Source organism: Microcebus murinus, chromosome 9 (assembly GCF_040939455.1).
Source record: "Microcebus murinus isolate Inina chromosome 9, M.murinus_Inina_mat1.0, whole genome shotgun sequence".
In the NCBI taxonomy this organism is placed as follows: domain Eukaryota; kingdom Metazoa; phylum Chordata; class Mammalia; order Primates; family Cheirogaleidae; genus Microcebus; species Microcebus murinus.
In genome coordinates this window covers 50,782,342-50,796,553 of record NC_134112.1, presented here as the reverse complement: position 1 = coordinate 50,796,553, position 14,212 = coordinate 50,782,342, and the positions used below count along the sequence as shown (strand labels likewise).

The 14,212-nt window shown below is 41.0% G+C and overlaps 1 protein-coding gene across 2 annotated transcripts in view; it reads right to left on the bottom strand.

Annotated features, from left to right (window-relative positions):
* ABCB4 (ATP binding cassette subfamily B member 4) overlaps positions 1–3,702 on the bottom strand; it is a 65,576-nt gene extending 61,874 nt beyond the window's left edge. The window contains exons 1-2 of one of the 2 annotated variants that reach the window (XM_076006462.1): positions 3,475–3,702; positions 3,188–3,273 (exon numbers count right to left, since the gene is read on the bottom strand). In XM_076006462.1, coding sequence (XP_075862577.1) covers positions 3,188–3,267 — 80 coding nt within the window. In that variant the 5' untranslated portion in view covers positions 3,268–3,273; positions 3,475–3,702. The remainder of the gene's footprint in view (positions 1–3,187; positions 3,274–3,474) is intronic. The other variant, XM_020289811.2, reaches the window with a different exon arrangement.
* Positions 3,703–14,212: the final 10,510 nt, after the last annotated feature.

Sequence of the window (14,212 nt, the reverse complement as noted above, 5' to 3'; positions counted from 1 at the left end):
TCAGTTGAACATAAATCTGAGTAATTATTATACTCAACTATTATAATATTTTCAAATATAAGAGTGATGTTCATAAATTGCCAAAATTATCCAGTGTAACAAACACCGCAAGGCGGTCACCAAGTACACAGGTAACTGTCCAAGGTACTACAGGGATCTATGGATACATGAGAAATGATCACCTGCCACACAGAACTCACATACACAGAGAAGATGAATCTATCAGCCTCTGCCAAATCAATTCAATTCTCCATTTTCTAAAAACAGTTTTACAAATTGATCTAAAATTAGTAAAGACCGCTCTTCTGAAGGGCTGTGGGGAGAGGTGTCAGGAAATGCTGTTGGTTCTACATTCAAAACACATCTAAAATTCAACCCCTTCTCACCACATTTATTGCTTTCCCCAGTAGGAGCCTCCTGCCTAATCTCTCCACTGCCCCCTATGCCTGAGTCAGTCCATCCTCAAACAGCAGCCAGAGGAACCATTTAAAAACACATGGCATGTGTTACTTCTCTGCTCAAAAATCTATGATGGCTCCCATTTTTCCTACAGGAAAAGCCAAAATTCTTACATTGGCCTGTAAGGCCATACATGATCAGTATCCTTGTTATCTCTCTGACCACATCTCTCACTCCCACCCCGGCTCCAGCCACCCTGGCCTCTCTGCTGTTCTGTGCACACACTAAACATGTTCCCACCTTAGGGTCTTTGCATTGTCAGTTACCTTGGCCAGGAATGTTCTCCCCTTAGGTACCCACATAGCTCTCTCCTCTCATTTCTTTGAAATCTTTGTTCAAATATTACCTTAAAAGTAAGATCAACCCTAACAACCCTACTTAAAATTGCAAAGTACTTCCCCCTTGCACTCCTGATTGCCTTAACCTAGATTAATGTTTTTCCATACCATTCATTACCTTCTAACATTAGCTGGAGTTTACTTATTTAGTATGTATATTATTTATGTCTGTCCTCCATACAATAATATAAACTCCATGAAGGCAGAGATTTCTTTCTTCTTTTTCTTTTTCTTCTTTTAAGAGACAGTGCCTTGCTCTGTTGCCTAGGCTTGGAGTGCAGTGGCATGAACAAAGCTTACTGCAGCCGTGAACTCATAAGCTCTAGCAATTTTCCCTTCTTAGCCTCCTGAGTAGCTGGGACTACTGGTACACATCACCATGCTTGGCCAATGTTTTTTATTTTTTATAAAGACAAAATCTTGCTAAGTTGCCAGGATGGTCCTAAACTCCCAGGCTTAAGTGATCCTTCTACTTCAGTCTCCCAAAGTGCTAGGATTACAGGCCACTGTGCCTGGCCAGGAGATTTTTAACATAAGATGCATTTATCTAGCCTAGGCAACATAGCGAGAGCCCACCTCTACAAAATAAATTTTTAAAAATTAGTTGGGCATGGTGGCATGCTAGCTACTCAAGAGACTGAAGTAGGAAGATCACTTGAGCCCAAGAGTTTGAGGTTACAATGAGCTATGATCTTATCACTGTACTCCAGCCCAGGCTGACAGAGTGAGACCCTATCTCAAAAAAATAAAAATAAAAAAGATGCATTTATCTAGTTAAGTGACCAAGTTTTACACTTAAGAATTGGCCTCAAATTATGTACAGCACTTACTAAAATCACTGGACAAAGATCTGCCACTAAATATGTTCAAAAGAACATGCCACAGGCAATAGCAGCATGATTGGAACAAGCAAAAACTAACTCTTAATTTGTTCTAGATAACTGAAGTGAGCTTAACTTCCTTTGAATGTATAATCTTTGGTCTACTTGTATAAAAATTAGTATCATTATATTTAATTTCATAATCTTACAGTCTTAACTTACTCTTAACTTTCTGTATTTCTCCTTTGAGCTATTTTATTCTTTCCAACAGAAGGCTGTGAGCTTCCCTTCTGAGGACTTCCCTGATTTCTGGAATGTTACTACACCTTTTGCAGGGACAGCTTCTTTGTACACACATCAAATGTTCAGCCAGTGAAATACATAAATAGCCTTCTTCATGAAAATGCCATCTATTAATAGATTCACAGTCAATCCCAGCTTAAATGGCTAGCAGATGAAAACCACATTTTTCTATTGGAAGTAACACCATCCATCAGTTTTCCAATTCTATATGGAAAAACTAAATTTTCTAAGAATAAATATCATGGTACTTACAAAGAATACAGCAAGGTCACTGTACGAACACGTTAACAGACTAAAATAATACTTCAGTTTAAGCATCAGATAGGCATATTTTCAGTTAGCTAATCAGGCCCCTTGCAGCTTGAGGACAAACTACACAACCTGATAAATTTGTCCCTCTGGGTGATCACTAGATGACACAGGTCAATTAGTTCTGGGTGGCCTGGCATGAACTCAGAGACCATAATAGCCTCATAAACTATTTCGGGCTAAAGGCAAAAATGATTCACTATTTTCACAGTGAAAGAGGAAACAAAGACACAACAACACTGGGCTTCTGCTTCTGCCCCCACCAAAGCCTGTGAAGTGAGCTTAACATGGGCCCTGGGAACCAAGTCCACAGCCAGAGCCAGCAGAAAGAGGCGCAAGCAAAGGAAGCGCTGAAGTTTCCAAACCCGCCATGAACTTGAACAAAAACTGATCTGGATGTACAGGTTTCGAAAGAATAAGACTGCACAAGGTCTCCCTCCCCATCTCGCCTCCCAGAAAGGAGAAATACAGAACAAGCCTGGCGATGGGGGAAGGAGGAGGGGTAAGAAAAGATAAGGAGGAAGAGAAGGAGGAGCAGGGGAGCTTTTGCCTCACTACGCTTGTTCAGAAAGCACAACCACCAACAGCAGATGTCTGACACTCTATAAGCCTGAAAACCAGATGATGTACATGAAAATCATTTGTAAAACTTTTAAGAGTTATATAATACAATGAATGTTATACAACACAAATATGCATCGAATCACCCCTGCAAAAAGGGAAGGGGCACTTTTAAAGACAAAGTTTTCTTCCCGTATCTCTTCCAAAAGGAGCCTCAGTGACATTCCTCCAGGTCACTTAAAACTTTGCTCCAAGGTCAGAACCTCAGACAGGATCTTTCAAAGAAGCCTCCAAAAACAAAGGCCAAAGACATCAACCGATTTTTCTCAACTTCTTTCCAAAGCTGAACTGAGTCTTGCTGATTCTCAGTTAAGCCAGTGGCTGCTGGTGATGTACCTGCTGCTGCCCAGTTCAAAGTCGCCCTCCGCTCTCCTGAGGTTCCGGGCTGTTCCGTTCCCTGCCGCCTCAAGGTCCATCTCAGCCTGGGGAGAAACCACAGCCTCAGGTCCAAGTGCACCGGCTCGGGCTCTGGGGGGTCAACCAGCCTCCTCGCAGCCCCGTCCCGAGGGCGCCGCGCCAGGCGCACGGGGCTCGGCCGGGGGACTCCGGGTAGGGGTCTCCCCCGCTCCCGCCCGCGCCCACCAGCCCCGGGGTGTCCCGCCGCCGCCCCGCGCCTCCCTCACCTCGGCCGTCGCGCGTCTCTGGCAGAGCCGCCGGGCGCGCGGGCACTGCAGCCCAGGGGCCTGGACTTTGCTCGCCGCGGCTTGGCCCCCGCCTCCCACGCGCGTCCGGCGCTGGTGCTGCCTCCCTCTGCCGCCGGGGCAAGGGCCCCGGCCCGCAGGAGCCGCTCCCGCCGCCCGCGCCGCTCGCTCCGCAGGCCAGGCGCGCGCGAGGGGCCCGGCGCGCCGCCCTCGCCACCGGGGGCGCCCGGCGCGGCCGCAGCCCACTTGGGCGCGCCGCCAGCCCCGGCCTAGCAGTGCCAGCTGCGGCTGATAAAGCCACGGCCAGCCTGCTGGGGCCTCGCCTGGTGGGACACCCGGGCCCCTACAAGGGACTGTCACACTCCTGCGGCGCTCAGTTTTCTTTTTAAACCCATGCGCCGGGGAGAGTTTCTGGACGCCCAACAATCACAGGGCTCCGGAGGAGGTCCGACAGAGAGCATGCGACTCGCCTCCCACTTCTGGTGGCATCAAACCCGACCACCTCCAAGGATGGCGAGAGTCAACCAGGACCAGCCTGGAACCATCTCATGCTCCTTGGAGAAGAGGAATGCGGCCAATGCCCTCTTCCTTCTTAGAGACACAGAACGTTAAGAGCTAGAAGGGACTTTAGAGATCGCCTAATTAAAAACCCACATTTTAATGTAGGAAGAAACTGATGCCCAAAGAGGTTAAGTCCTGCCTGAGGCTGCATCAGCGGGACCAGGGTCCAGGCAAAGCCTCAGGAGTCCCAGTACAGTGCTCTGGCTCCCTGTTCTGGTCTTAGATTTCTCCCTGTACTAAACTACCTCTACACCTGGCACCCACTTGAGTAAGGTTTTCTTGTCTTTTCTGATTAATTTCTCCACATTCTTCCTAAAAGGAAGTGTCTAAAACAGGACACAACAAGGTATGATGGCTTTGAAACCAGTGACTTTCAAACTCAGAGCCTCGCATCTTATTAACTATGTGATTTTGGACACTTTGCTCATTTCTCTAGGCCTCAGTTTCCTCATATGTAAACTGAGGATAGAAACATCTCCCTTACCAGGCTATTGTGAGGAATAAATGAGTTAAGACTAAATGAATTAGGAATAAATGAATTAAGTACTAGATAAAAGCACTTGGTACTGTGACTAAAACATAATACAAGGTCAACAAATATGGCTTTCCTTGCTTCCAATTAGGTAGCAGGATTACTTACCTACTTGTGCTCCTATGTCTTATAACACACCAGCTGTCTGTGGTTTTCTTGGTTTTCCAGAGAACCTTAACCACTTCGGTACCAGTGTCAACTATAGTCCATAGTCACAGATGAACGTGCACAGCGGAGCGTGGACTTCAGCTGACAGCCGTGATATGACTTTTCTAATTTTTCATTTATCAAAATAAAATTGTGAACATTTAAAAATAACGTAATGAATATTCCTGGATAGAGCTGGACCCCATTCTACTAAGTGATGTATCTCAAGTATAGAAAAACATGCACCACATGTACTCACTAGCAAATTGGTATTAACTGATCAACACTTAAGTGGACATACCATTTATCAGGTGTCGGGAGGGTGGGAGGTAGAGCATGGGCAATATATGTAACCTTAACATTTGTACCCCCATAATATACTGAAATAAAAAAAAGATTAAAGAAAATGAAAAAAAATTAAAAATAAAAATAACATAATGAAAACATATATGTATATGTTACCTATTCTGATTTACATTACAAGTAAAGCTGCCTGTAAAGTAAAACAAGCTTTCCGTGCTTTAAAGCTTTCCTCACCACACAAGAGCAAAACGGATCCGTCGTCAATGCACAGCACACACTATCGTGCGGACTATGAGTGTGGGCTGTGGGCAAGGCTCGGGGCTGGGGAGCGCCATACTGAACTGGTTTTAAAGCAGGGCATGGTGTAAGAGATGTTGTCCCACAGACCTTGGTGTGAATCTCACCTCTGCCATTTACTGGCTGTCTGGCCTTGGGCAGATGATCGAATTCTTGATTCAGTCTCTGAATGTGTAAAATAAAGAGTGTCATTAGGTGTGGAGATAGCGTGTGTAAAGGGCTCCCACATAGGAGGCACCTAATAAATGGTAACTGTTATTATAGTTAAGTATTCAAAGAGGCAAATGAAGAAGGACTGGAAGAGGACTGGCCAATCACCGCTGAACGTGCTGTGTCTCCCTCCTGCTCTGCCTGCCACCCAGAGCTGGGGTAGAACTTGACTTGAAATAGTGTGCCCGAGTAGAGTTGAATTTAGTTGAATATTTTTCCTCAAAATGTTTCTTCTCCTTGTCCAGTTATCATAACCATGAGGATTCTCTTCTTCGATGGACCAGAATTCCTTCCCTTCATGAGGCTAACAGGTAGTCAGATCATTATTTCAAGATACTCTGAGACTAAAGCAGTTGGAATTGTGTAGTTTGAGATAAGGCTTTTTTGGGGACTGGAGGACATTATGAAATTCAATCACACATCAGGGGACGGCAGCCTCTTCAGTCATTAATAAAAGAAAATTTGAGGGCGTAGAAAGCACATACTTGAAAGAATAGGAAGTTTCTGGACTAAAACAAAAACAAACAAACAAACAAAAACACCCATGTGGAATGAGGTGTGTTCACCTGTCTAAGTCAATTCACAACTTTGTCACTGCAAGAAGTGGTCATCGTGTGTTTTCTGCATCTGAGGACAGAGTGAGGACCTCAGTCAAGTGAGTGAGGACAAGGAGAGGGAAGCCATGCCTACATGGCTGTGTTTACATATTTACCCATATTAGAGCCAATTTCAGGGGCTCCATTTACATTTATTTGCTGATAATGCATCAACCCTGCCTGGCAATTCCATTAAATTATTCATTCATTTAGTCATCAACTAGAAGTTGAAGACTTGCCATATTGAAACCACTATGCTAAACTGGATTTCTCTATTACACTCAGGCTGTGAGAAATCTTAACTTTCTCTTTCTGGTAGGATATTGAGATACTTATGCATTGATGTAGGTGACTGGAGTTAATGTCCTACTGATCTATCTTACTTTTTCTATTCTATTAGTTCCATCTTTCCTTTTTTATCTTCATTTTGAGCTTCTTTTGGATCAATTTGAATATTTTTATCACTTAGGTTTCTTTTCTATTAGCTTACTAATAGAAAGGATACTAAGTATACATTATTTTATTATCTATTTAATAATTATTTCCTTCCTAGAGATTATGACATGTATATCTGATTAATCATTGTACTTTTTATTCTTCTAGGACAATGTAAAATTTTGGAACTCTTAAGCCTCATTTACTGACCTCTGACTTTTACAGTATTGTTGTCATGTACTTTAATTTTCTCTATATACTTATGATTCTCATGGGAATATTATTACTTTATAAGTTGACACTCACTTAGATTTATCTAAGTATTTATCATTTTCTTGCTTTTATTTTTTCCTACATCTCAGAACTACTTTCTTGGATCATTTTCCTTGCACCTACAGAACACTCTTTTGTATTTCCTTTAACTGGTGATAAATTCTCTCAGCTTTTTTTCCCATGAAAATTTATTTTATTTTTATTTTGAAAAAGAATAGGTTATTTAGGGGTTTGCCTTACTGGTTATCAATACATTATGAAACTGTAGCAATTAAGAAAATGTGTTTTAGACAGGAATACACAAAATTAAAGTGAAACGGAATAGAGATCTTATAAATGATGGAGCTAGAAGTCCAATGCAGGCAGTATTCTTAGTCACTAGAGCAGGGAGGTGAGGATGGGGAATATGAGTCAGATGTACCAGAGAGTTAACCACATTCATTCTTTAATGCATCCTCCAATCCGTTGAGCTTACCACCTTTTTACTGCTACTCACCCTCTTCATGTTCTCTCCTCTTTCCTAGCCCAGCCTGCAGACACCCACAACCCCTTTGCCCACTCTCTTTACCAGGCTTGCTAAGTAACAACAACCCTGGCTAATCCAAATTACCCAACTACTCACTGCAAAACTACACCATGCAGCATGTGTCTGATGAAAGATACAAAACCATCTGACTAGTTTTACCATGAATTTAAATGGCCCTATGCTATTTACTTACTGTATTTGTTATGTTTATTATTTATTGCCCACTATGTGGAATACAGGATTCATAAGGAAAACATTGTTTTTGTTTGTTTGTTTTATTCACTAGTGTAATCTCGACATTTGCTGCCTGACAGTTATAAAATGTTTCACTTAGTTCATTCACTCATGCACTTTCCTAGATAATTATTCCATACCTTCTGTTCTCTCAAAATTCCGTCATTCTTTCCCTGTCGTCACATTCTGCTGAACTGCTCTGCATCTTATTGCACTGATAAAATTGAAGGGTCAGAAGGGATCTGCCGTAATCTCCCACCATGATGGCTGCTCACTTACCAGCATCTGCACCCAACACTCTGCCTTCCCACCTGTTTGTTTCTATAAATGAATTCTTCATGACCCTATTTTCAGCCAGTCTTTGTATCTTATTCTAAAGCTCCCATCCCCTCTCATTTTCTTAATGGGCCACCCTTCCCTCTCTGTCTGGCATCATCAGCTTCCCCATTCCCACGGGAGCATTCCTGTTAGCTTACGTACATGCTGTTATTTCTTCCACCTTGAAAAATATCCCTCTTGATCCCCCCTCATACCCTGACAGCTCCCACAGCACTTCTCTTCTTCCCTTTGCAGAATACTTGAAAGAGTTCTATCACTGTCTTCATTTCCTGTCCTCCTGTTCTCTGTTAAACCCCTCCAAACAGGAGTTTGAACTTTCACACTACCAAAACTACCACTGTCCTGCTCTCGTAAGGGTCACTGATAACCTCTAGATTGCTAAATCCAAAGATCAATTCTTTGTCCTTAACTTACTTAACAAATCCAAGCATTTGACAGAATCACCACTCTCTCTTCCTGAATACACTGTCATCACTTGGATTCCGGAACACCACACATTTCTTGGATTTTCCTATGTTTTCCTCGTCACTCTTTCCGCCTCCTTTGACCTCCTTCCTCTTTCTCCAACTTCTAACAGCAGAGAGCTCCGGGGCGCCCTCCTTGGACTTCTCTGTCTATTCTCATCCATCTGTCCTCTCAGCCAGTCTCACAGCTTTAAAACCATCTGTATCCAACAATTTCTGAATTTTTGTTCGACGCTTAGACCGTGCTCCTGAATTCCCTACTCTCACATGTCTTTGACATCCCTATTTGGATGTTTCATAGACATCTTAGACTTAATAAGCCCAACCTTGACTCCTGATCTGTCCCCCAAGCTGGCTCCTGCAACAGGCTTCTCTCAGCTGGCAGCTCCAGCCTTCCAGTTGTCAACAGAAACACTGGAGTCATCCTGCATTCCTCTCTTTCCGCCATAGTCATTCTGTCAGGAAATCCTATTGGCTTAACTCCCAAAATATATCCAGAATCTGACCACTTCTCTACACCTCCAGCCCTACCCAACGTCATGCAAGCCACTGTTGTCTCTCACCTCAATTACTGTAGCAGCTTCTAAAGTGTCTTTCTACTTCTGCCTTGGCCCCTCTTCTGCCTTTGTGCATTCTCACAAGAGCAGCCAGAGTGATTCTTTTGAAATGTGAGTCAGACCACATCACTCTGCTCCTCTCAACTCTGTGGGGGCCCCCAATTCACTTAGGGTCATGACCTGCCATTGTACACCCTCTCCACGATCTTTCTGATCTCATTTTCTATTTCTTCTCTCTCTGCTGAATTCCACCCCAGCCACCCTGGCCTCTTGGATGTTCCTTAAACAAGCGAAGCAGCATTCCATCTCAGGTGTTTATACTGGTGGTTTCCTCCGTCCAAAATTCTCTCCACCCAAATATTCACATGGCTAACACTCTCACTGCCTACAAATCTCTTCTCAGTTATAGTCTTTTCGATAAGACCAACCCTGACCTCCCTTTTAAAAATTGCATCCTGTACCCTTAGGACTCTCAGTTCCTCTTATTCTGATTTAATTTTTTGGCCCACATTTATCATCTTCTAGTATGCTATGGAATTTATTATGCTTGTTGTCTGTAGCATGTAAGATCCAGAAGAGTTCAGATATTTTTCTATTTTATTTACGGAGACAGCCAACAATTGCTGCTCATACTTAGTACGTGGCAGGCCCTGGGCTACATTTTGAAGATATAAAGGCAAATAAAGAAGGATATAAACAAGGCATGGTCCCAGGACAAAAATCTTTCAAATTTATATAGTGTTTTATAAAGTTACAGAGCCCATCACATGTATATATTATCTCATTTGATTCTCAAAACAAGAACTATGTTAAAGTAAACAAGCAAGGAGCTATTATTAAGTGATTAAGAGAATTTTATGCAGTTAGTAAACAATGGAATTATGACTTCAACTCTGGTTGGGTGACTCCAGCTTCTCTGAATCCCTGGGGAAGACAACTGCCAGGCAGAAGCCATGCCCAGCTGTGTTCTGAGTCCACACAGCACTAGAAGGCTCATTAAATATATATTGAATAGGTTGATGTTTTTTACCATAGCAGAAAAGATTTAGATTGCAAAAAAGAATTTGCTGTAGAATTTGCTGTAGAATTTGCTAAGGGTCAACAAAGTACAAACAACTTCTGACAAAGTATTTAGAAATTATATTTAAATATAAATTAATTAGCAACAGTTTTCCCCAAATAGGGTATGAGTTCTCTGTTCAGTTGACCTTTATCTTGATGACGATATGCTTTGTGGTCTTTTCCTGCACTGTATTGTATTTGCAGGTATCTAACAATTCTCTGACTTTTCATGTCTGAAGATAAGGCAGTTAGATACTATTTTTGACTATTGTATTTGCACTTGGCCACAGTTAACTAATCTCAAATTATTTCCAAACTTTATTCCACCAATGATTTTGACCTCTGCCTAAATATTTTTCCGCCTTCTCGGAGTTTATAGATTTTAATTTCTCTTGTCTTCACTTCCTTCTACCCATGTTGTATTTTACACTTCTCCCAAAATTCTTTTTAAAAACCTTCTTCCTATCTGAAAAGGGAAACAAAAAAATCTCTCTCTTTGACCTCTTCCTCCCTAAAAAAAATCATTTCCTTTTGGTTTTATTCTTCTTTTGCTCATCATAAAATTCATCTAATCTGGTCCCAGCACACCCAAAGACATTCATAAAGAGTGATAAAGATGAGGATGATACTGATTCAGGTCTCGCTTTTCCTCTATGCTCTTCCTTATACCTTCTTAAACCAGGGTGGACTTGTAAAGGTACCATGACAAAACTTAAATAAGCAGTTGGAAGAATTCCCTATTAGTCACAATGTTGTATCATTCCTGCCAGCATAGATTAATGACACATTGAGAGTTCCAAGGTCACATTGCCTAATGGAATTCTTGTGCTCTGGAAGGGTAATGGGGGCTGTTGGGTGGACAGCGAGGGCCGCAGGGTGCCAAGCCAGGGATGAAATCCATAAGCAAAAGCCAGGGTCACTATGCTTGAGGTTATTAATGTTTACTCTTAAAGTTATTCTAAAACCGTACCTTTTCAAAATATTGTACTTTGCTTTTGCCACATGTTAAGATATTTGCAAACACCAAGTCCATATATGCATGAACAATATCATGAAAAAGAACAGTAACATCGGGTTTGTATTTGATGTTAGTTCACAATTACTCACAGCATGTAGTTCCTGAATTATTCACAGCATTAAATTATGGCATCCTAAGGGTTCTTCATCCACTTTAAAGGATGTTATGAAATGTTTGGAAATCAACCAAAGCAAAATTAACTTGGAGTTGCAATCATCCATACACTTATTTTGGAACTCAACTAACATCAGGTGGGATCTATGATTCTCTTTATCTTTCTTCTTTTACTAATTTTTAAAAATTAAATTCTTTATTTTGAGATAATTATGGATTCACATGCAGTTGTAAGAATAATACAGAGAGATTCCCTTGTATTCTTTATTTAGTTTTCCCAGTGGTATTGTTTAGTATATTGTCAAACTATAGTACAATATTACAACCAGGATATTGAAAGTGATATAGTCAAGACTCAAAACATTTCAAACACCATAAGGATCCCTTATATTGCCCTTTTATGGACACACTCACTTCTCTCCCACCCCTACCCTCTCCTTAGCTTTAGGCAACCACTAATCTGTTCTTTATTTCAATAATTTTGTCATTTCAAGAGTAAGTGAAATCATACAATGTGTAACCTTTTAAAAGTGATCTAAGTGTCTCAGCATAATCCTCCAGAGATTGCCCCAGGTTGTAATGTGTATCAATAGTTAATTCTTTTGTTATTGCTGAGAGGTATTCCATGGCATGAAGGTGCTACAGTTCATTTAATCACTCATCTCTTGAAGGTCATATGCATTGTTTTTGATTTGAGGCTACCATGAATAATGCTGTTATGAACATGATTGAACAGGTTTTTGTGCAAAGTTGAAGTCTTTATTTGGGATAAATGCTGAAAAGTATGATTTCTGGTCTCATGATAGTTGCATGTTTAGTTTTATAAGAACTTGAGTGTTTTCCAGAGTGACTGTGCCAGTTTACACCCCTCATTTTACATCAGCAATATATGGGTGATCCAGTTTTCCTGTGGTCATTCTGCTAGGTATATAGTGATACCTCATTGTGATTTTAATTTGCATTTCTCCCAGTGGCTAATGATGTTGAAGACCTTTTCATGTGCTTATTTGCTGTCTATACATTCTCTTTGGTGAGACTTCTTTTCATATCTTTTGGCCACTTTCTAATTAGAGTGATTTTTTTAATTGGAGAGTTTTGAGAGGTCTTTATATATTCTAGGTACTAGTCCTTTGTCGGATATGCAATTTGCAAATATTTTCTCCCAGTTTGTAGCTTGTCTTTCATCTTCTTAAGAGCCAAATTTTCACAGAGCCAAATTTTAAAATTTTGATGAAGTACAATTGATCACTTTTTCATTTGAAGGTGTGTGCTTTCAATGTCAAGTCTATGAACTCTCTTCCCAGGTCTAGATCCTGAAGATTTTTCTTTGAGTTTTATAGTATTATTTTTACATTTAAGTCCATGTGCAGATAAAAATTGTCACAGCTGGGGTAAGACCGCTACCCTTAGAAAGGCTTATTGACAAGATTGGCCCTTAGCTGGTGTCTAGGAAGTTGGATTTCAAAAGGGTTCTCATTGGACTAATCAATAACAATGACTCATTGTGCCTAAATGGTGCAAAAAAATGTAGTTTGTGTTGAATGCTTGCTTTTCTTCTGGGAGTCTGGAATTTCAGTGCATTCTAGGTGAAAGGTGCATATGTAATCAAATCTCAATAAAAAAACCTGAGCATGGAGTTTCTAATGAGCTTCCCTGGTAGACAACATTTCACAGGTGTTATAACTTGTTGGGGGGAATAAGAATTTCTTGTGTGACTCCACTGGCAGAGGACACTTAGAAATTTGAGCCTGGCTTCCTCTAGACTTTGCCCCATATGTTTTTTTCTCTTTGCTGATTTTGTTTTGTATCCTTTGTTGTAATAAAGCATATTGATTACATGCTGAGTCCTGTGAGTCCACCTAGAGAATCTTTGAACCTGAGGGTAGTCTTGGAAACACCTGCCCCAGTCTGTGATCCATTTTGAGTTACTTTTTATATAAGATATGAGGATTATTATATATATATTTTTTTGAGACAGAGTCTCTATTGCATGGGCTAGAGTGCCGTGGCATCAGCCTAGCTCATAGCAACTTCAAACTCTGGGCTCAAGCAATCCTCCTGCCTCAGCCTCCCAAGTAGATGGAACTACAGGCACGTGCCACTGCGCCTGACTAATTTTTTCTATTTTTAGTTGTTTGGCTAATTTCTTTCTATTTATAGTAGAGATGGGGTCTCGCTCTTGCTCAGACTGGTCTCAAACTCCTGAGCTCACGCAATCCTCCCGCCCTGGCGTCCCAAAGTGCTAGGATTACAGGCCTGAGCCACCACACCTGGCTGAGGATTAAATTTTTAAATAAGATCCAGAGTCTCCTAGCATAATATCCAAAATGTCTGAATTTCAGTTGAATATCACTCATCATACCAAGAACCAGGAATATCTCAAACTGAATTTTAAAATGGCAAATAATAAGTGTCAACACCAAGATGACAGAGATGTTAGAAATATCTGACAAATATTTAAAAGCAGCCATGATAAAAATGTTTCATGAGAAATTATGAACATGCTTAACACAAAGGAAAAACATAGAAAATCTCAGCAAATAAATAGAAGTTACAAAAGGAAGACCAAATGGAAATTTTAGAGGTGAAAAATATGATAACCAAATAAACGCAATGGATGGGCTCAACAGAAGACAGGAGGGTGCAGCAATAGAAACCGCCAGTCTGAACAACAGTGAGAAAATACACTGAAAAAAACTAACAGAGCCTCAGGGTCTATGGAACTACACCAAAAGATGTAACTTTAGTGTCATCAGAGTTTCATAATGAGAAGGAGGGTGGAGCCAAAAAAGTATTTGAAAAATAATGGCTGAAAATTTCCTGAATTTGGCAAAATTCATAAACCTTCACATTCAAGATGAGTGAACCCCAAAGAGAATAAACCTAAAGAAATCTACACCAAGACTCATTGTAATCAAACTTCCAAAAACTAAATATATGAAACAGCCAGGGAGAATGCACATTACTATAGGGAAAAACTATTTGGATGGCAATGGATTTCTTGTCAGAAACCATAGAAGCCAGATGGAAATAGCACATTTTTCAAGAGTTG